This window comes from Colletes latitarsis, chromosome 7 (genome assembly GCF_051014445.1).
Source record: "Colletes latitarsis isolate SP2378_abdomen chromosome 7, iyColLati1, whole genome shotgun sequence".
Taxonomy (NCBI): Eukaryota; Metazoa; Arthropoda; class Insecta; order Hymenoptera; family Colletidae; genus Colletes; species Colletes latitarsis.
The window spans coordinates 11,471,377-11,495,582 of NC_135140.1; the positions used below are offsets into that span (position 1 = coordinate 11,471,377).

General features: G+C 36.1%; 2 protein-coding genes across 3 annotated transcripts; both read left to right on the forward strand.

Annotated features, from left to right (window-relative positions):
* Positions 1-3,265: 3,265 nt before the first annotated feature.
* LOC143343350 (uncharacterized) lies at positions 3,266-15,591 on the forward strand. The gene is made up of 6 exons (XM_076768162.1): positions 3,266-3,579; positions 5,888-6,367; positions 13,508-13,794; positions 14,401-14,616; positions 14,721-15,008; positions 15,087-15,591. Exons 1-6 carry the CDS (start codon positions 3,279-3,281, stop codon positions 15,234-15,236), a joined length of 1,722 nt encoding a protein of 573 aa, XP_076624277.1. The 5' UTR covers positions 3,266-3,278; the 3' UTR covers positions 15,237-15,591.
* A 1,525-nt stretch (positions 15,592-17,116) lies between these two features.
* LOC143343708 (leukocyte elastase inhibitor) lies at positions 17,117-20,121 on the forward strand. Of its 2 annotated transcripts, none has more exons than XM_076768876.1 (8): positions 17,117-17,290; positions 17,722-17,840; positions 18,240-18,419; positions 18,489-18,699; positions 18,764-18,978; positions 19,035-19,214; positions 19,291-19,426; positions 19,489-20,120. In XM_076768876.1, exons 2-8 carry the CDS (start codon positions 17,766-17,768, stop codon positions 19,644-19,646), a joined length of 1,155 nt encoding a protein of 384 aa, XP_076624991.1. In that variant the 5' UTR covers positions 17,117-17,290; positions 17,722-17,765; the 3' UTR covers positions 19,647-20,120. The 2 variants fall into 2 exon arrangements, with proteins under 2 accessions (XP_076624991.1, XP_076624990.1); XM_076768875.1 differs by lacking the exon at positions 17,117-17,290 and adding an exon at positions 17,301-17,614 and having other exon boundaries at positions 19,489-20,121.
* Positions 20,122-24,206: the final 4,085 nt, after the last annotated feature.

The following is a 24,206-nucleotide window of genomic DNA, read 5'->3' on the forward strand; positions in this document are numbered from 1 at the left end:
TACATAATGAGATAAGTGCATCAGCTTTGTGTTAGCTCGATTATTTCTTCAAATATAAATATAAATATAATTATATTATATAATATTATATATTAACATAAATGTATATAAACGTAGTATTCTATATTACGAGCACTATAAGCCTAATATGGAAAATGAGAACCTCAGTAAAAAAAGCAAACATTTTCTAAATTGTTATTACATTTTAAATTTGAATATTACCAGTGAAAAGAGCATACAATTTTCTATAAATTCATAATATTTAAGTTTTTATAAAAGTTCTGCAAGCAAGTGAAACATGTGTATAAAAAAAAGTATTCCATATTAGGTCAATTGACCCTACTGAATATTTTTATAATCATTAGGAGCTAATAATAGAAACAAGATTATTTAAAAGACAACAAAACACCTGACAGATTATGATTATACATATAATGAACACTCCAGATTTTAGGCGAACGAATGAGAATAATCGAGTACCGTTATAATTAAAATCAGATCTGGTGTTATTAATTGATATAAAATTATATGCAAGTGAAAATTGCGTGTATATAAAGTAACTCTTGACAGAAAAGAAGGAAAAGGGTACTTTACTTCCTAGTTGCAGAGCATTCGCGTGGCGTAATATTACGTCGGAAGTGAACCACATGACATGGTCACATCGTAATAATAGTTTTTAACTACTTAATAGCCGCGGCCAAGTTAACTCCGGGAAAATAATCAGCAGGTAAACAAGTAAAATCATGTTTCACGGGTAAAATAATACAAAGTATAAATTTTATGCTTCTCTTAGTAGAAGTATTTATAATCTAATTTCTCCATATAATAATAGAAGGGAAAATATTTGTTATTGATAAGTTTTAAATTGAAAAATTAAATTGAATGAGACTGGTTTAATGGAAAATTGACTTTTTTTGAAATACAGAAAGGAATAATACTAAAAATGTATTGTAATATATATAGGGAAAATAATTACAAGAAACGTCGACGTATTACTCAAGGGCAATAAATTGAAGCTCTGTTACCATAGTTAGAAAATACAGAAAGCAAGTCACAGAGAAGATTTCTACGAGTCAAGTAAGGTATGACTTGCTCGAAGTTCGTCGCGTTCGCGGTTCCATGAGCATTAACGAGGAAATAGAGAATAACTGGGACACCCTGTACGATCGAAAGAACGGAGGAACGTTTGAAAATTATAGGAGTAAAGGACACGTCGGTTCCCCAGTTATCTCGATTTCTTTTTCAACAGGGGGGAAACATTCCTGATGCCTCGTCTCCGTAAAGTCGCGCGCCACGGTTCCCGACGATCCTCCGTTAGCGAAGGCACAATGCACGGGCCGCTCAAGAAAGGGAGAAAACGCAACGAGCCACGTGGAGACCACGAAGAAGGTGTAATACTCGATCGGGGAAAGAGGACGATGAACGAGAACGAAGGAGGTGGAGGCAGCTCGGTATAAAAGGGTCGTAGCGAGGCGCTTCGTCTGTTTTAATACTCTCACCGGGTCGCTCGGTAGATCAGACGCGTCGTCCTGATATCGCCTAGAACACGGGTCACTCGTGCTCGTACCCGAAGAGGACGTTAAAAAAGACAGAAAGAGAGAGAGGTGAGTCCGAAGGAACGGTTGACTAGTGTTTTTCACACTCCCTCCGAGGTTACACGACTCTCCCCGTGGATATTCCGCCTGGGATTTAGTGGGCAACGAGGAGTATTCTCTTCTAGGAGTCGTGACGGATTTAATCGCATCGCTGGATTCACAGATCGACGTTCCCAGCCTGAAAACGAGATCGAATTGCCTCGCGGGGTGGGTTCAGTGATACTGTGTGCGACGATAGTGGAGGGGTAGTCGCGGATTCTCGTGCGCGGGTATAGTCGATGGGACAAGGTGCTGAGAATGCTGGAGGGATTCCTTTTTGGCCCTAGAATTTCTCTATCGGGGACCAAGAAAATAGAAACGAGCCTTAAGTTATCAGAAAACCGTTACTTTGCTGCGAAAATCACGGACAGGCTTAACAAACGTCTCGAAAATGTTAACAGGTTCGCGACCGTGAACGAGAATTCTCGTTTTCCAGCATGAATGTCATTAACTCTGTTAGCGTTAATTAAGGAGCTTCATTCGAAACGCGATTCGTAATTTTATTTCACGTTTTTCAAGATAATTTTATGTGACTAAAATTGCCGGTTCCGGGAAAAAGTTTTGCATCGGCAATGTGTTAACCACGATAAAAGAAACCCCACGTTTAAATGTAATCAACGCGAACGGGTTTCAAGATGTCTGTGCAATGTCCGTGATTAATTATTTATTAATTGGGGATTACATCGATTTAAAGCAACGATTAATTTGATAAATCTAGTGTTGGCACTATTTCTACCGTGGTTTTGACGTCCATGCGTTTGGAAATAACTGTGAAAATGATCGTTGGTGCAAATTACATTATTTTTGGTATTTTGGAATCGAGAAAGGATAATTAAACTCAGAAAATAATTTCAAGTTGAATTTTTAAATTATTAGAGACAGTGTTAAACGAGTATGCATCATTGGGAAATGGCCAGATAACGTTCGTTTGCCTACCGTTAACCGTACAGGATGCTAAAACGCGCGTGTGGGACTAAAACGCCATGAGAATCCTGATGTCCCTCACCGAAGGTCACGATTCCGCGTGTTAAATGAAATTCTTTCGTGGGTCTTGAGAAAGTTAAGCCTCTCACGATCCCCCGTACGGTACTCCCGTTCTGACGTTTCATTTTGTACCACAGTATATCAAATACACATTTAAGTTCTCGATCTTCTTAATCGAACATCCCTTTGTTTTTCCGTTTACGTTTTACACTTTTTCTTTTTAGTAACGAAACTCTTTTGATGCAATTTAAACAAATTCGCGGTAGTTCGTGTTTTCGAAATATTTGAATGTTCTAGCGTACAATTTTTAATAATTGTTTGGCAAAGAATTATACACTTTTATATCTAATTTCCCTGCAATGTAAGACAATCATGTTCTGAAACACAGCAAAAGAAATAAACGTCTTATCGTGGTGTCAGTCAATTCTATGCATTTTAAATAAAAAAACTTTCTTAAGTAGGGTAAGTTTTGCAAAAGTACTTTGAAGTATAGTTATCGATTTATCGTGTTCGTGAACTAGAAAGATACGAAAGACACAGGATATTGCACGCATAATTGCTCGAAAAAATGTAAAAAGAAAAATGGAAGGCTTATTTTAACGCACGACGAAATCAGATGCTGAATTAAACTGGTTTTTTTCGGAATTATTTGGCAGAGCCATGAAGCTAGCGATAGTATTGGCAGTGTTTTGCTGCCTGGCGATCGGAACAATCGCGTCGCCGTTGCCGAAGATTTCAGAGGACAAGTCATCGAATCAGAACGTCGTCGAGGCAGGAAGACAGGCTGTCCAACCGCCTGCGGTCAGCGAAGACGACGACGACGACGACGACGATGACGACGATGACATCGACCTCGATATCACGGGGGATGATGACGACGACGACGATGACGACGATGACGACGACGACGACGACGACGACGATTCCGATTATTTGGAACGCTTCATCGAAGATATACTAGGTAACATTATTCATCCTTACTGGTTTAACCTTCTTAACGCTAGATTTACGAACTGAGCCAATTTGACTTACTAAAAATTTAATTACTATATATGTATATATAAAACTTATAACAACAATAATATATTATTATTATTTTTTTTTTTAATATATGTTGGTTTTTATTTACGTAATGAAATACATGTGGTATACTTATTTTTACAGTTGTGAATCAATTTGACTCATAAAATGATTCCACAGTTAATTGATTTAAGCGCATAAAATTTATGATTTACATGAAGAACGTTCTTATCAGAATTCTAAAAACTCCAAATGCGTAAACATTCATGTTCAATCTTGTCAATTCATTAGTTAGCTGAGACCAAAACAAGCTCTTTCGTAATTTCGATTTATACATCGCGCGTAAACAGAGCATTTTTAGTGAAATGATATAGTTTTATAAAATCAATGTTTTGTCAAATAATTTGGTCCTCCAAGGTAATTTCGATATTTATTTGTAAAAGGTATTTCAATTGGTATTTATTTTACAACTAATTACGTAGGGTTGCTATTGTTGAAAAAAATCGGAAAAAATTTCTTTTGCTAAATGTATTTTAAAAACAAAGTGTATACGTGAAAAATGTTTTCAATGAAATTTTTAATAGTAAATCTTTCTAAACTAGTTTTTTTGCAAAAAATTTGAATTTTGTTGTATGAATCAAAGTGGCTCAATTCAGTAGAAATAGGTATATGATCAACATCCGTAAATCTAGTGTTAACGCACAAAAAATTCGTTCCCAATACAAAAAGTTCTATTCATAATTTGCCCAACTTTGGCTCCACGCGTGAAAAATGTATAAACTAAGTGGCGAAAATTAAAAATTGACGCTCGCCGTTATGCAAATGCTCGGGGTCTCGAGTTAGCGACAGGTTCAACGGCAACTCAGGTGCGTTCACGTAGCTATAACGGTACAAGGTGTTCCAAACTCGCCCGAATTAACATAAATCGACGGCGATCCCAGTTCGGAAAGAATTTCTACGCGCTACTTTTTTTTCACATCGACCCACATTCCGGAGAGATTAACTATAACTACGAGCATTCTTTCATTCACGCGTTTATTACGGTTTTTTGAACGATCGTTGCGGTACTTTACCGTTTGCCCATCGATCGCCAAGAATCGTTTCAAATCGAACATCGTTCCCCAGATAAGAAGACGAGTTCATGAATTAACCATCGCTATAATTACTTCAGTCCCCGTTTCGTCTCCATTGTTTTCAAGTTTTTGCCGATTTATTATTACTCCTCGAGATCCAACGTGGATAACGTTCAACGGTGAACTTTGCCTTCTCCCGTTTCTTTATTTCTCGCGGTTTACTTCGCGTTTCGAGCAGTATGCGGCCATCGAGATACGAGGGCGGATTGAAAAGTTTCCGGAATGACAATGAAAACGAAATAATATACTTTATTTTTCAACATAGTCCCTTTGGAGCTCGATACACTTGGTTCAACGTTTATCTAGTTTTTCTATGCCTACCCGAAAGTGACTTTCTTCGAGATCACCAAAACATTTACAGTCTCCAATCCATTGTTTTGATTGGATTTTTGTTTCGGGGGTGTAGCGATGAATCCATGTCTCGTCCATAGTCAAGATTCCTTTTAAAAACCTCTAAAGAATCAGCTGACATTTGGGCTCGAACGCGCTCCACTTTAATTGACACTTTATTATTAGCACTGTTAACCCCTTAACGCTCATATTTTTCGGGTTGACCAAGAATGATACTTTTCTTTATTGGACTTGTTTCTAAGCTATATAAAAATGCGATTTTTGTTAATTACAATGTTGTATCTAATGTATAATTTGAAGGGAAACAAATATTGTCATCCTTTAAATCATTAGCTTAAACAAATATCATTTTTCAAAACAGTCAGACTCGGGCATGAGCGTTAAGGGGTTTGAGCCGCGACGCTATGTAAAGGAAAGACCTATTTCTTCGTTTCACTGCATTTGTTGAAAGCGGAGTAATATAAATCGACCTTAACTTCGCGATAATTGAAAAGAAGAAAACAAAATCTTATGAAATAAGAGTTGTGGACTTGTGGCGCTGCTAGAAAAGGAAAGGAGAGGAGCGCGTTTTGTCCGAACCTGTTAGTGGACCAATCAGTAAGGCTTTCTAGCAGGCCTACCTTAGATGAGTGGATATTGGGAAGTCGACGCCATAGACTCATACTAGTGGACCAACCCAATACATATCTATGAATTTTATGCGGGAAAACAAGAAAAATAAATACTACTTTATTCGTTTAATCACTTATTTATGAAAACTTCCAGGTGAGGATGACGACGACGACGAAGAGGACGAAGCGAGTCCCGCGGCGCCAGCCGTCCCGGCGGCGACGCAACAGCTCGCCCCAGCCCTCCCAGCAGCCGTCGAGGCTGACCTAAACGCTGCCCAGGAAGCGGAACAGGCTGCCGCGGCTGAGGTGGCCAGCGAAACGACGGCCCTCGAGGGCGAGACGACGGGCGCCGAGGACGACGAAGGTAACGCGTTATCCGATGGCCAAGGGTCCTCCGGTGTCCACGAGTCGGCCCTCGAAACGTCAGAGTCCGTCTCGAATCCGGTACACGTTCCCGCCGTGTCCACGAACGAGGCTGACACCGACGACGAGGACGACGACGACGACGACGACGAGGACGACGTCGATCTCGTCTATACGGAAGACGACGACGATGACGACGATGAGGACGACGACGACGAGGATGACGACGATGTTGACACTATCGCCGACATCGCTGGCGCCAGACGAGCACGTGAGTTCAAGGGAAAGAGCAAGAAACACAGTATGGGGCGCAAAAGTACACGTAAGACGCGTACACGCGTTGCGTCCTCATCCCCGAAGACGGTTTAATCGGGATAAAAGGGACGAGTGGCAAGTCGCGAACGACGATTCCCGATTCGACGATTTTTCGAACGTGTTCTTCAAACGAGGGAGAGTTGATTTTCTCTACGGTTCTCCGGAACGAGAGGTTAGTCGACAAACTCGCTGCGGACATTTTGGTAGCCTCGCGGAAAACAGGCTTGATACACGATAAACAACATTTTTTATTCCCTCTGGGTCGGATGCAAAATTTTCGATAGTTTTTTTATAAATGAAAAAATCGTGTTCTTTTTTTGTAAACAGTAGATTTTTTTTGTTAAATTGTTCAACGTATAACTGTCAACGAAACCCTACGTTTTTTGCAGTATTTTTAATATCTATTGCTGTCCATTTTCGCAATTAATTCTCGATTAAATGTTTGTACATGTAAAGTTTGTATCAATTTGTCTACGCTAATCGACGCGCGATAAGAATGCGCAAAAGACTCTGCTTGTGTACGCAAGTAGACCGGAAATAGAAAACTGTACCAAACGTGTCGGCTACCAATGCGTTCTCGAGCAGCGAACACGTTAACGCGTAAACGATAATTAGTCGAACGGAAGTAATTCGTAAAAATTTTACGTTTCTTTTAAATTCCGAAGAATCTGGTTCTTCGTAAACATTCTTTTAACCCTTTGCGCTCAACTTCTTTGAAAAGACACAAATTAAATTTGTCAAAAATCTATATATTTGCTAAAAGTATTCGTGTTGCACGAAACGAATAAATAAATGGAAATACATTCGTTATTTCAAACGTTATCGCGCGTTGGAGAAATATAAAATGCGAAGATTCGATTCGTTTTTTTTTTCGTAAATACGTTCCGTACGATTTAAAAACAAATATTGATCGAATAAAATAATTCGAACGCTCTACCATTTAATTTTAATTAGCGTTCCACGATTTCCTAGGAAAGAAGAAACGTTTTCGAGTGCAAAGGGTTAATTAATATCGATGAATCGCGTAAACTGACCTCTCTGACGATTGCGTGGTAAAAACGCGAATTTCCGGTACGAGTTCGATCGCGATCCGAGAAGCTGCCGTTGACCGGACATTGTTCGACAAGCTTTTCGTTCTTTTCCCAAACATACTGTTCCAAAAAATGAATTCTTTCCCGTCTTTTCGTTGCTCCGATCCTAATAGGAACGAATTCAGAGCATCAACGTTCGAGGAACTCTTCGCAGATCATCGACGAGTAAGATTTTCTCTTACTTTGACTATCGTGCTTCTAGTATAAAGTGTACACTTCTTCGGACGCCTAGTAGTGGTAGAAGTAATGGTAGTAGTAGCGGTAGTAGTAGTATTTATTCTATTTATTAATGTAGACGCCTCAACGTCGAAACAGCATGGTAAAATTAACACATTGATGATCGAAAAAGAGATTTATTTATTCTTTGCTTCCGAACATTCTCAATCAGAGTTACTTGTATCCAGATAAAAAAAGTTTCACTTAAATCTATACATATTAACCCTGAAACGGTATCGTGGGAGTAGTCTGACACCCCAAAGTCTAAAATTTGTTTTATTCGTAACCAATATTACGCTCTGAAATTCTCTGTGTAAAATAAAGACAATTGTGCGAGGAAGTTAGTTGTTTTTTATCGTTCAATAGTATATTTTCAAGTATACCCACGATACCAATTAAGAGTTAATTTCAAAAAGTAATCCCAGTTTCGTTGCACGTCTTTTCAAGCAATTTTGGAAAATTTTATCAAAGATTTACCGGTCGTCAATGTGTTAATACAAATGGCCTTTTTGTTCCACTGCGCGTTCTCACGTAGTCTTCCTCTTCCAATTACGTCTTTGTAACTGTTAAATGAACGCCTTGGTGAATCGTAAGAGATTGTACATAGCCAAAGCTATTCGAAGCTCGCCTAAGTACTGTCGAGCACGCAAACGGCAAGAAGAAGGCAACGGAACGAAGAATTCAAAGCACCTTTTTCAGTGGTCCATTTCTTTTCGAGTCACGTTGTTTGCCTACATGACCACGTTACGCGAGATACTTAAAAATTCACGCGATTCAATGTTTCTTTTTTGCTTTCTCGCGATTACATTTAGCAAGTTCCGGAAAAATAATAATTTTCACCGGACTTTCGAAGTCGGTTTTGTACAGTCGTCGATGCGAAATTAAGAAAAGGTACTTTGGTGAAGCGAAATAGACGGCTCTGGAAGTGCCTTGGCTTGGTCACCTCACGTCACGTAGTTTTCTTTCCCTTCTCGTGCGTTTCTATTTAATAATGAGAGAAAGAGAGCAACGCAAATTCAAAATATCGTTAATCTGCGAGGTAAGCAATACCGTGATTGGCAATAGAATTCTACCTATTTCGGAAATTACCTTTCACGCTTTCGACACTAGCGAAGCCTCGATTCTTGTTCGTTTACTCGGAAGATCGGTCGTTTCTGTGCACAAATCACTAAGTCCGACGATAGAAGAGAGTAAAACACTTGTTCGATAACAAAATGTGGCCAAGAATGGCGTTGCTTATCGCGCAGAATTTTTCTGTTTGGAAAAAAGCTTGTACAGAGACATTGTCCATTCTGGATTGCAAAATATAGATAACTTATTGTTTTTACAAAAAATATTGTGTCTTGAGTTTTATTTCCGTCACCATTATCCGTGTCGAACCGATTCCATGCGTGATCCAGAGGATAAGTTCTCTTTCCCTTCCTTGGCGAAAACGAAACTTAACGAAACGAAAATGATTTAGCGTCCGAATGCACCATTCGCGCCCTAAAAGACCATTTCTGGAAACACTTTCCTCGTTTAAAGCGTGATGTGTCGTGTCACTTGTCTTAAAGTCTATTTACATTCACGCGACTTTGGCTCGATTTGCACTATTTGTGCTTTGAATAATTTTTCCCTCCAAAATGAGTATCTCAAAATGAAAAAACAGTCTTTTACTATTTTATTAATATTTAAAAAATTGGCAGTTAATGGCCAAAATCTGGCACAGTTAAGTGTACAGAACAAAAAGTTAATCAAAACGAAGTATTTGTAAAATTTTTTCAAAGGGTTAACGATCGTTGCCGAAAGTGTCTCCATTTTATTGGGGAATCTCGCATGCCTTGCCACTCGTTCGTAGAACCAGTAGTAGCCCTTGCTTGCAATTTCCTTGCCTTTTCTTTGGTACCTAGTTGCACGTGTTTGGTGGACGGCTTTACGACACGCGACAATAACTGCGCACACATAACTGGACAGTAGCACGAAACCTGTGTCTTCCACATTCCTTGCGTTCCATAGCTTGTAGAAGTGGAAGCACCGTATCAAACTCTAATCAAAAGCAATTCAACACTGTGAAACGCTTATCCCCCACCGCCATTTTGTACAGTACTATTTGGCAACCACTCAGTGAAATTTTCAATGAATAATGATAGAGGAAATGCACCGTATCAAACTCTAATCAAAAGCAATTCAACACTGTGAAACGCTTATCCCCCACCGCCATTTTGTACAGTTCCATTTGGCTACCAGGCAGTGAAATTTTCAATGAATGATAGAGGAAACGTAGCATATTTGGAATACCAGTTTGTATAGTATCATAGGGGAAAACCCGATAAACTTTTATTTTTAAAACTCGCAGAAATCACGGGAAACATTTCATTTTAGAAAAAATAGGTAACGTACCTAAATTACTAAAATTATTAATTTGCTTTACGCGTTACATTTACCACGTGTTCTTTCGTACAGTAAACATCTTTCGAAATTATTTCCCGTTGTTTGATTGCATAGTTTCTTTCCGATTTTTCTGAATTATCCGAAAATTATCAAATTTGTCTCCCTGTCGTTTGTATAATCGACGTTTTACCGTAGTTAAAATTGATTAGGCGCGAAGCGTACGACCTTCTAAAAAGTCCGTCGACCGTGATGGCGGCCTTCCAATGGCAAAAGAGTTCTCCGACCTCGTGTTGGAGGAGGGCGTGCCGAGAAAGACCTTCCGATTAATTTTATCCGAGTGTTAAAGAGCAACGAGCGGCGCGCATAGACGCTAATTAACTTTCTACGTGATACCCAGACGAGATTCAATAAAGGTGTGACCAGGTTGAAATTTTTTCTCGGCTTTCACCGAGCAGCCGGTCCAAAACAGAATGAGGCCACCGAGCCAGCGTGTGGAGCATAAACGAGCGTGACGGTACCACTGAGTTCTCTCGTCCGCGACCCTGACCCAGACCCAAAAGTCGTTCTCGATCACCTCGAACTTCTCATTTCTTTCTCGATCAAGTTGAACTTGGTTATTACTAGAGGCAACAACGAATCAGGAATAACGCGTAGGGCTTAAAATTTATCATTTTTCGAAGAAATATCAACTTAACACATTACCGACGGGGAAACGAGAATTCTCGTTTTATTCAAATATAGGGTGTTCGGCCACCCCTGGGAAAAATTTTAATGGGGGATTCTAGAGGTCAAAATAAGACGAAAATCAAGAATACCAATTTGTTGATGAAGGCTTCGTTAAACAGTTATTAACGTTTAAAGTTCCGACCATACTGAATTTTTTTCTCGAAAATGCGCAAGATTTCGGGGGTATGTCTATTGACCAAAAATGATTGTAATTGATCCCCACAACCGAAAATAATTTTTTTAAAACGATTTGAAATTTTTTTTTTCCGTCGAAAAATTTAGACACCTGTCGATTTTTCTTCCAAACTCGTTTTTCATGTGTAACTAATTTGGTTGACGCTGCACGGAAAAGTTGTCTAATACTTTTTTGTAGGTACCCATGAGCTCTACTTCAGAAAAAAGTTTCATTGAAATATATTCACAATTGTAGGAGTTATGACTGTTTGAAAATTGGACCATTTTTATGGGGTTTTTCTCATTTTGCGAGATCGAAGACCAACTTTTCGAATATTTTTACGATTTGTACATATTCTACGTTAAAATGTGCGTAGTTTGCTTTTTTAAACATTAAAATCGTCCAATCCGTTCAGAAGTTATGACGTTTTAAAGATTCGCATGAAAATTCGGGCAGACATTTCTGGCCTCAAAGTATATTTTCAGTAAGGAATTTTTTTCTCGAAAGTGGGTAGGATTTCGGGGGTATATCTGTTGACCAAAAATGCTTGCAATAGACCCCCGCAACCAAAAATAATTTTTTTAGAGCGATTTGATATTTTTTTTTTCTTGGAAAATTTTCACACCTATTCGAATTTTTTTCTGGAAAGTGGGTAGGATTTCGAAAGTATGTGTATTCACCAAAAATGATTGTAATCGACCCCCGTAACTAAAAATATTTTTTTCAGAATGATTTCAAACTTTTCAATTTTCAGGGTAACAGACAGTTATGATCAGACATTATATTTTCAGTAATGAATTTTTTACTCGAAAGTGCGTAGGATTTCGAGGGTATGTCTATTGACCAAAAATGATTATAATTGACCCCCGCAATCGAAAATAATTTTTCCGTGAATGATTTGAAATTTTTTAATATAATTTTTTAATAACTTTTTGACGAAGCCTCAATCAACAGATTGATATTCTTGATTTTCGTTTTGTTTTGGCCTCTAGAATCCTGTATTAAAATTTTTTCCAGGGGTGGCCGAACACCCTGTATGTTACCGACTGGAAACGAGTATTCTCGTTTCACGACAAACGTGTGTGTTTTCTAGTAATTTCTCCAATAACGCAAGAAAAAAATTCTAATATTATCCACATAGAACTCCTAACAATACAATATATTAATTACAAAAATATTTATCACATTTTTAGTATATATGCGTCGAAGGAATTCTATAACATTAAAATCACACATCCTATAGGGAAGTTTTAACACGTTCACTGGCAGATCAAAACCGTATAATATTCTGCAAAAGTAAAATTTTGATTTCAGACCATTGCAAACTGCATAACCAAAAATTTGTTTCGGTACTTATTTTCGTAACCTTGTTAAAATTCATAAATTCTGTTCAAATTTATTACCCTCGACGTCTCTTAACTTGAGAATTAATTTTTCTAGTATCATAATAATAAATCCTGTCACCCACATATGCGTTAACTAGCTTTCGTTCTCATCTTGAATACGTCTGTGACGATATAAAAAAAGAAATCTTGCAAGAGTTTGTCGTTTTAAGCCGAAGAGACTCTAGGTCGATAATTGATCAATTGATAACTGGTTACTGTGACTGACAAGGGTATCAAAATCGGAGTAATTTCGTTGATCCGCAATAACGTGTCAGACTTTAGCAAAATTTTCAACGCCTAGTTTTTACATATACCGATCAGCTGGAAGAAAGTGGCTTGGTGCGGGATCAACGACCGGGGAGAGTTTTTAGGTAGGCACGAGGAAGGTTGCCCATACTTACGTCCACGGTCAGGTAGATAGGTCTGTAGGTGAGTAGGAAGCAGGTCGTGACCCAGATCGAATACCAGTTTGGCTTCACCGAAGGATTCCGATATACCGTTAACATTGTCGCTCTTTCTTGTGAACCTAATTCATCGAGGTCGGCTCACGGAAGTTTTTCGTGTCGATTCATCGCATAGCTTAACGCTAGGTGCGAGCTTAACGATGTACGATACACTTGCGCCCACCAAACATACTCATTACCGATAAGAAATGATACCGAATCGAAACCAACGACCAAAAATAACAGTTATCTATTAATTAAAACAACATTACTACAGAAATATCAATATTTACAGTTTTTGGTTGGACCAACATTTTCCTTCGCTCGCTCGTAATCGTTATCGACGAGGGAAATATATCTTTTACGTTGCTATTAAATGGATTAATTATACTATTTTCGGATAAACTTCCGAGAAGGACATACTTCCAATTTTGTTTATACTCTGGCTTCTTTATTTTGACGTGTTGATTACGAGTATGATAGTGAAAATTGGCGCAAACTTTACTTTCATAGCGGAATCCATGAAAAAACCATATTAATCATAGTTTTTTTATTTACTTCCATAAATAATGGGGCTTTTGAAAAATACTTCAGATAAAAGTTGTAGATCTCATCAAAATACACATTTTATGTCCCATTAATTTTTGTCATAGAGACAATAGTTTTTGAGTATGTATACGTATATTTCAGGAGGAATGCAGTCGATACCAAGCAACGATGTGTCAGCCATCTATGTGGCAAAGTACAATCGATTTGTCGACAACATCCTCGGGAGAATTAACAAAATTTTGCGCAGCAATTACGATCCGGTCACGGTGAAACTGACTAACCCGAACGCGAAATCGAAGTCGAATAGGCAGAAAATCAAGAACAAATCCAAGAAGAAGGGTAACAAGAACGGATCGAAAAAACCCTCTATGGGAACAATCGCAACATCGACCGAAAAAACGATCGAGGAAGTTTCCGAAAATGCACAGGTACTGTTTGATAATAATAAAGGAACGACGTGACAAATTAAGTATTAGATTGGGGAAAAAGAAATCCATTATTTTCACGTTTATTTTAAGACTTTATTTAACATGGTTCGGATTGTCCGACTCGGGTGAAATATGTGCCGTTTTGTTTTTGTGAAGAATTTATGGAAATTCTAAGAATATTCGAAAAGTCGTTCCTTAATCCTGTAAAGTGAGAAAAACCACTTAAAACTGATCCAATTTTCCAACGACCATAACTCCTACAATAGCCAATGGATTTCATTAAAATTTAGTTTGAAGATAGAGCTCATGGATACGTACGAAAAAGTATTAAACAATATTTCCGTACAGCGTCAAACAAATTTATTAAAAATCAAAAACGAATTTTTAAGTAAACTTTCGAGAAAAAAATTCTTTACGGAATAATATATTTAAAAATGTTTCTCCGTTCATGCGTATATTTAAGAACTTATAATTTCTGGACGTATCGAAGGATTTTAATGTTTCAAAATGCAAACAATGTGTTTTAATTGGGCTCTAGAAATTGTTTTATTAGATATTATTCATTAGGAATTAATTTATACGTAAAATGTACTAATTACTTTACAGAAAATCGTAGGACTCGAAAACATCACTGTATCCTCAACTAATTTGGAAAAGGACACCGTCACTACGCCCACACCAGACGTTGCGAGTAGGACTGTGGTGGAAACAGCAACAAAGTCAACGAATCGACGAACATCCGGTTCGAACACGAAAAAAACAAATAAAAATCGCACTGGGACGAAGAACAAAACGAAAAACCAGGCTACCAATAAGAATAAAGTAATTAAAAGGCTAATTACTTGAGGTGTACTTCCTAAAAGGACATATCTCCGATTTTTTTTATACTCTGAATTCAGAGTTAAATAATATTGTAAAAATTTCAGACGAAGAAAAGCAAACCAAAAGCACGAGCCACCCTCTACGGACTCGCGAGCCTTCAGAGATCGGGAGACGTGTCTGTGAACATGATGAGCGATCATACCATGATTAAAACAAGATTCACGCTGGGCCCCCTTATCCTGAAAGTTGAAAAGGAATTTGGCAGAGCCGCGAAGAAGGAATTGAGAAGCGCGACAGCGACTACCGCCGAAATGTCGGGGAAATTGAGTCTACGAGTTCTTCATGGCGGTGCCGCCACCTTGAACTCCATTCGAGTATTGCAACCTAAACAAGTACGCCAAAGACCAAAAATCCTATCGCTGGAACCTAATTCTATCGTGCTTGAAATTAATTGAATGTTCTTTAATTAGGTTCGAGTGGAGAGCGCAGACGACCATGACAGAACGCGAGAATTTGTGTGGAAGAGATCGTCGCACATTGCTCATTTAGTCTCGGAGAAATTATCGTCGGCGACGAGGTCGATGCTACGACCGCCACCCGTCGCAGTAATTGCCGCTTGAGTTTCCATCGCCACAGTTGGTCTTAATGAAATCACTCACTAGTACCATAAAAATGAACTTATTTAATTTTCTTTTCATTTAAAATAGTTTTCTTTTATGGTACAATGCTTTTTGTTTTTAAATCGAAATAAATCGCGCTACGACAGATTCGAATCGGGGAAATCGGATAAAGTTCACGTAGACATAATTAGGCTTTGGGAATTTATTTACAGTAGTTGAGACACTTATCGATACGTTATAGTGAAAATGACGAAATCATTCTTTCACGTTTGAATTTTTTATTAACTTTTTAAGTTTACCATTGTCTAAGAGAAATTAGTACAGGTAGACCTCCTACAACACGGCATCTTATAACACGGTTTCACTCTAACACGATAAGAAAATTGCAAAAACCTTTGTACAACACTGTAGATACTTCTACAGCACTGGATAACATGATTTTTACTTGAAGGAATAATGAACTATAGTGGCTTTACGTGAAAATATATAAACAAATTATAATTTATTAAATTAAGGTTGCTTTAAATTAAAATAATATTTTTTTATTTTTTATTTTTTGTTTTGTGTTATACATGTATTTATATTTTTCATAAACATTAAGTTGCTTATGTAGAATTTAAAAAAAATATTTGTTTTTAATAAGTTTTCGGAATGTAACTCTTTTTGTACTGACTTTGGGTCTCACATAACACGGTTTCACGCAACACGGCATTTTCTAGGAACCTATCTACCGTGTTATAGGAGGGTTACCTGTATTTAATTATTTTTGGAACTGCGATAATTGGATGTGTCTTACATTTGTAAAAAAATTTCTTCATTTTCGAAATTATGTAAAAGTTAACAGAAATGGCAATTGCTTCTTACGTTTCTTTTGTTCCAAAAAGAATGCAATGAAAAATATTATGATTAGAAAAGAAAGAAATCTGTTGAAAATGTCCACTTTCTGATGAATCTGATTCGAACCATGACTACACTTATGGCTCTAAATGGATAGTTTCGAAACAATTCGGCTGTTCAAGATATATCGGGATCCACCCATATCTTGATGGCTCGAACTCGAGCTTTCGACTAACCCGCACGCCTAACGCTTTCATTTTAGACCAACATACGGCACCAGTTAAATATATTTATTTATTCGAGTATATTTATTTATTTATTTATAATAGTTTGTACTAATCTGCGTGTAAACTATTTCATGTTACGCGAAACATGGAAATTGAGCTTACGTTTTAAAATAGAATAAACGAATCAAATATTTTTACGATTACCTAATTACTCCGGCAATAGTCAATCATGTTTGTCACGTGTATCATTTTTTAATTACAATTCACATTGATCATGGCGACAAAAACTAAAAAATGTATATTATGTATGTAATTGAAAATATAATTTTCGAAAAAATTGTTACGTAATGCCTGATTTTTAACAAAAATGTAATACGGTTAATCTCGTTAATTGGGACAGAATTAAGTAAGAAATGGTCTAGATGGGCACTGAAAACCATTATAATTTTTAAGAGGTTCGTTTTAATTATTGTTTTCTAAATATCAGTTGTAGTGTTACGTAAAAAAGGCATAAAATAATATTTGGCAAACATAAATAAATAGAAGAATGACAAATATTTTACACGTGCACAATCACAGTATAGTAATTACTACGTAATAAGTAATAATAATTAAATTATAATTTGAGTAAACAGAATGGAAGTTTAAGTCTTTCCTTTACATATCTGTAGGCTGTTTGGGGAAATTAAAGATATTAAAAATTCAATTTTTATTTTGCAGTGTAAAATATTAGACTGCACATTTTCATTTCTAAAATCGATCGATAATTTATAATCACGTCAATATTGATATCTTCCATTCCTTGTCTAGTGCAAACATAGATATTTCTATGGGTGTTGATAAATCATACTTTAAAAATAGAATCTACAATTATTAAACATTTAAACGCACCAAATTAAAGCAACAAAATTTTGCACTAATATTTATTCAAAATTAAACAACATCGCAGGCATTTATTCTATAGTTTGACAGTTTGTCTATTTTTGACAGGTGAGACCGCCTTTTTATTTTGCGACGCCGAATCTAACCTCTTTCCAAAGTATCAGTTTTGTAATACTTCGATACATTATATATTAAAAAATGTTTCATTCAATACTTCTGAATATCCATATTATTTCTAATATTATAGACTGAAGTTTCACGCGATGGTTTAGAAAATTCATCTGTTACTAATCAAAAATAGTTTAATCTTTCAGTTCGCTCTTCATAATTCCAAGTACAGTTATTTTCGATAAACAATATTAAATATTTCCTAATTTTGTTAATAGAATTAACATTTGATGAAAGTAACAATGTTTTTTGCGTTATTTGCAGGTGATAATTTGTTACACATTGTGTATTATAATATTTATATTGCGATATGATTATTAACCTTTACGACATTTAAAATTATTAACGGAGATAATTTTTTTATTTTACAGTTTTAAATACTTTTGTTGTTCTCACAGCTACGCAATCGATTAATATGTCTTTAGACAACAAAAGTGTACATAAAGATTTTTCTACCTCCTGCAATGACTTTACACAAGCTTTTCATAAAGTGAGTAAAACTAAACATTCTGAATGGAAATTTTAATAAACCAGTAGTACTTGTATGTGCTCTTCATGAAGTCATTGCTTTCACTTTTTGATGGTTTATTTTTTAGTTCCTCGCAATACTAATTTTGCCTTGAGAATAAATGAGACCATTTAACCCTTTGTAGACAGAATAATTCCATGCGATACATGTTTTAACTGTAGTCATTTATCATTTCTGTTAGGCTTCGAAATCTGAAGTTGTGGACTCATGTATGGAAAATAATGCCTACAAAACTTTTCAAGTAATGTTTGATGGTTAATAATATTTTAGCATATATGAATTCATTGTCTGTAAAGGGTTAACATACAATTTAATGTAATATTGTATTTATATCAAGATGAACTATGTAATTTATTTTAGGAATTATCCATTACCAGCGAGGGAAACATTGTTACTTCACCATTAAGTATACATATGATCTTGTCTTTACTTTCTCATGGAGCAGAGTCTGAAACATTAGACGAAATGACAGTTGGTCTTTGTCATCGTAACAAAGATTCTATAAAAGAAGGATATACAACTCTAATAGCTTTGCTAAATGTAAGATTATCGGTATTGTGTTAAAATCAAAGATAAATTAAAATAACAAATGGTTTGTGTACTCACAAGGAGCTGACAAATGTTAAATTATACATCGCGAACGCGATGTATATTCAAGATGGATTTGAATTGCTAACAGAATTTTTGGCAGTAGGATCAAACGTTTACAAATCTTCAATTTCAAAGTTAGATTTCAAGCATAATATAGATGCGGCTGAGAAAATTAATGCATGGGTGAAAAAAGCGACGAATAATAAAATATCTAATCTCGTGTCTTCAGGTAAATTATTATTTGCAAAAGAAAATCATAATAACTGTAGTAATAATATAGATGTTTTATGTAGACGATTTCGACGAATATATGAAGTTAGTAATGGTAAATGCTATTTATTTTAATGGTGTTTGGTTGCATAAATTCGATCCAAAGAACACAGAGAAGAAAATATTCCATGTGACAAACATTGAAACGAAATTTGTATCAATGATGTTTAATAAACGTAAATACGATTACGGCGAACTACCAACGATGGGCTCCCGCTTTATTGAAATTCCATATATGGTACGTTTATGCATTGAAATCAGTTGTTCGAAAGTTTAAAAAATCCCATCTTACAGAATAAAGATATCGTAATGACAATAATATTACCCACGGAAAAGGATGGACTTTCAAATTTGCAAAATAATTTCTCGTGGGAAGTACTTGCAAATATAGAACGATCGCACAACGAAATTGAATTGTATCTTCCGAAATTCAAAATAGAATTTACGGTAGACTTAGAAAACATTTTACGAAAGGTATTAGCGATACGTTTGACATATCAAATTGCTAAAAATATTATATTATATATTAGAATTTTATTATATATTTTAGCTTGGCTTAAATAGAATGTTCGAGGACAACGCAAATTTTAGCGGCATTTCAAATATACCATTAAAAGTTAGTAAAGTTTTGCATAAAGCAGTGATAGAAGTTAACGAAGAGGGCACCGAAGCTGCAGCTGCAACAGGTATGTTAAATTTGAATGAAAGAAAAGCACGTTTAACGAGTATTTTTTATGTTTCATTTTAGCCGTGCAAATGAGACTCAGACGAATGATCGTTATGCCAGAACAATTTCTGGTCGATCGACCTTTTATGTTTGTAATCGAATACAAACCTAATAAGGTACCACTTTTTATTGGAAGCGTAAAAGATATAAAAGTTACTCCAGAAAGAGATGAGTTATAAATTGTTATTCTCGGACGATGGCAAGACAATATAAAATTTATCATTCGTATAATATTTATATATGTACATATATGTATACTATATATGTTTTACTATACAAACTTAAGGGGTGACGAACTTCTTCTCAACCGCTTCTCCCACCAACACATTCCACTTTACATAATAAGCATAGTGGGGGTTGTTCTTTTGTACTTGTGTGGACCAGAAAATTAGGAGAAGGAGCCATAATTAGCACACTAGCCGTCAATTCGTCACCCCTGATACCAGAATCGCAACAAAATATATTTGCTACTAACGAATAAAAATGTTAGATTCGCTTCCGTATGCGGCTTTGTTTGTCTGAATATTGCTTTAATAAATTTATACATTTTAATTTATAAATAAAACATAAAATTTATATTCGTTATTCATGAATAACACGTGCCCCGATGCAAAGTATTTACATAAATGAATCTATATAAAGCTTGACCACAACTATTAAAAATTATAATAAATAAACACAAATTGCAATTAAATAATTATTATTATCAGAATCTACGATATTTAATTTATGCAATAGGCTTCTAATTTAACAATACCTAAACCGATAGTACTCTTTGTTAAATGTTTATTACTACCTGGTGCAATATTGTCTAAGTAAAAAAACTGGAATAAGTGTTTGATTAATTATATCAAAGAGTATTAAGACCAAGTATGAAGCAAATCCGACAATGAACAAAATATGTCCTATACAAACGTTGCAACCCTCTTTCGCCCCTCCAGGGGCAGAATTTTTTAAAATGGCGAAACACGTGTTTGATTAATTATGTCAAACAGCATTAAGACCAAGTTTCAAGTAAATCCGACCACAAATAAAATATTCCTCATACAAACGTTCCAACCCCTTTCCAACCCCTTTCCACCCCCTTAGGGCTTGAATTCTGGAATATCCTTTCTTATTCCTTATATACATCATAAAGGAAACCTCTGTGCAAAACTTCAGCTTTTTATGTCCAAGGTATTAGCCTGGGCGTTGATGAGTCAGTGAATCAAGCCTTTCATTTTATATACATATGCATATAAATTAAAATAGAAAAGTTAATAATTCATCGATTAAAGCAGAGAGTAATACCACAGACGAGCTATATCAGTTTGATCTTTCAACCAATGTATTTTTTCAGCCCATTTTTCTGGGCTCTAGAGCCCCAATATTATTTTGATATCGCACACATGACCAACAGGCCAGAGAAAACGACCATAGCGCTTCTTATGGTAGGAAATGAAATTATTTGACGTTGTGGTACAAGTACCATCTGAAAAAGTACTAACTATGAAAAAGATCTAACTATGACATTTGTCATCTTAAAAATCGCGGTGTGCAAGAAGATTCTAATTTTAAACAAAAGATCCTAAGATAAAACAATATACATGTGTTACTACTCGCGGGTATGATTCATACCCGCGGTCACTAAATTCGCCAAAAACACTAAGTATACAACTGGTCACCTGTGTTGATTCGGATATTTCATCCTACAACATGGTTGGGGACCAGAGGAAACAAAATAGCATGCGACTCACCAATTGTAGAATGCAAGCACCCGCACGACGATGTTGGCTAGTAGGAGTCATCAACGATGTCATCAGCGAAGTCATCCAAGAGGTTCCCGGATCCGTAAATAGGTACGTTGATGGGATGTTAGTATCCTGAAAAAAGAAACAGCAAATATAACACTCTATTTCTTAAATTGAAGAAATTTTAATTTTAATACAAAAATGTCTGCTAATATTGAAAATTTAATGTAGCAACATTTCAAAGAAACAATTTTTTTCTAAACGTACTCGGAACAAAATACGAAGATACTTACATTTTTTGTTCGTAGCCATCGCCAAATACTCCTGTTCAGTGACGCACTGACTCTACTATCGCGATTCATGAAGCAAAGAGAGCCCCGGCGCTCTGACTAAAATTCCCGAGAGCTCAATAAACACTGACTCGAACTTCGCGTGTCCCTGAAATCGAAACGATAATTTACTAGAAGCCACTGTGCTTCGAAAAACAAAAAACTCTAAACGACGCAAGCACTGAATTTACTGACCGCATTGCGCGCGGTCATCAAAATTTCTAAAAGAAAAAATGAAAATTTGGGATTAGAAATAAAAAATAATTTAGTAAACACACAGATCTGCCTATTTATCGATTTAGTATTAAATTTCATCGATAAAAACACAAAAATTGGTAAACATATATAGGTACATACTCACTTGTTATAATGAAGTTGGCTTTACCAATATTGAATTTCGTATTCCCTCGATTTACGATCTCCAAGCATCAATGGCGTCCATCCATTGCGTGCCGGTAGCGTCCTTTCCAGCCGAATTGCAGCAAAGTCTGTAACAGAAATAAAACAAAAATTACGATCCGATGCGTTAAAATAAACGCATCCATATCTTAATTAAAGATCAACTGAACCCGAAATATGATCTATGAATTGATAATTACATTTGCGGATATCATAATTGATGTCGATTAGACATGTAAGAAAATGCACGAAAATGACTCGACTTTTCTCGCGATTCTGGCAGAATTTCTAGTAGATACGTGTTAATATTACACGAAAACACCAACAAAGATTGACGGAGTGTACTACGATAGATTCGGGACATTCAGATGACAATAATTAAAAATTACGTACCTAATTAGACGTGAAACCGTCAACGTACCTATCAGCCCCCCTTTCCAGACGAAGAATGACGAACAGGATCAGACACGCTACCGCGCGAGGAGTGGGGAGTGGGGTGAGGGAGTCACGTACTCCTTGTATACTTCGAAGGAAAGATTAAACATTATATTTCGAATAACATTGGTGATATACATATTTAGGATCTGTAGCTGTGAAATAAATATAAAAAGATATCAGAGAAACAATTAATTACTTAATGATGTATTACCGTTATATTCTTGTAACGTCATAATGCAAGCTTCTCATTGGCTCTGCTTGAACATCGATACATTCGATAAATTCGATAGTGTCTCTTAAGAATGACATATCGATGTATTATACTACTTATGGGTAATTATGTCGATCGAAATCTCTACTTAATAACATGTAAATATATTAATGTTTGATTGAAAAATTAATCGATGTTTTTCATGAAAATTTTGTAGTTTATGTATAGAATACACAAAAACATTAATATTCACAATGTTTGGCTAAATGACTGTTCTAATCTATTATTCCTCTGTACCTATTTCTTGTGTATGCTAAAATATTTCTTAAAAGTAATTTTATTCCTACCATTGCTGGCATTCGTAAGCCAGTGTCAGTGATTCGAGACACTTGTGTTTTGGAAACTCGATCGGTCCGTGTTTTTATCTTTGGTTGCCGGCCTCTCGACTTCACCTTGGAGCTGGGCTTACGATTCCTTGGTCGCGTGGCACGGGAAACTGTGTTTTTTACACGGCTACACGATGCATTGTCTGTATCGTTAATCCGTGTGTCACGAAAAAATTATTGCTGCTGACATCTGTCTGCACAACAGATTACCCAATGGTATCGTCACAGAATCACGATAGGCTTTTATGTAGATCTAGTGAAAATTGAAACAAATAACTTTGGAAAATATACTATACACAAAAGGAACATTTATATATATAAGAAACTGATTAAGGTTGAAAACTAATATTAACACATTATATATTTCTATGATTAGAATTAATATATTTGAATCGATCTAGTAACTTGTGCATTCAATAACAGGTCGATATTCAATGTTCAAGCAGAGCCAATGAGCTGCTTGCATTCTGACGTCACAAGATTATAACGTCAATTAAGTAATTAATTGTTTGTTTGATATCTTTTTGTATTTATTTTATTTATTTTTCGTATCTAATTTATTTTCATTTACTCGAAATATAAAGTTTAATCTTTCCTTCGAAGTATACAAGGAGTACGTGACTCCCTCACCCCACTCCCCACTCCTCGCGCGGTAGCGTGTCTGATCCTGTTCGTCATTCTTCGTCTGGAAAGGGAGGCTGACAGTGCGTTGACAGTTTCGCGTCTAATTAGGTACGTAATTTTTAATTATTGTCATCTGAATGACCCGAATCTTTCGTAGTACTCTCCGTTAATCTCTGTTGGCGTTTCTATGTAATAATAACACGTATCTACTAGAAATTCTGCCAGAATCGCGAGAAAAGTCGAGTCATTTTCGTGCATTTTCTTACATGTCTAATCGACATCAATTATGACATCCGCAAATGTAATTATTAATTCCTAGATCATATTTCGGGTTCAGTCGATCTTTAATTAAGGTGTGGATGTGTTTATTTTAACGCATCGGATCATAATTTTTGTTTTATTTCTGTTACAGACTTTGCTGCAATTCGGCTGGAAGGAACGCTACCGGCACGCAATGGATGGACGCCATTGATGCTTGGAGATCGCAAATCGAGGGAATTCGAATTCAATATTGGTAAAGCCAACTTCATTATAACAAGTGAGTATGTACCTATATATGTTTACCAATTTTTGTGTTTTTATCGATGAAATTTAATACTAAATCGATAGAGAGGCGGATCTA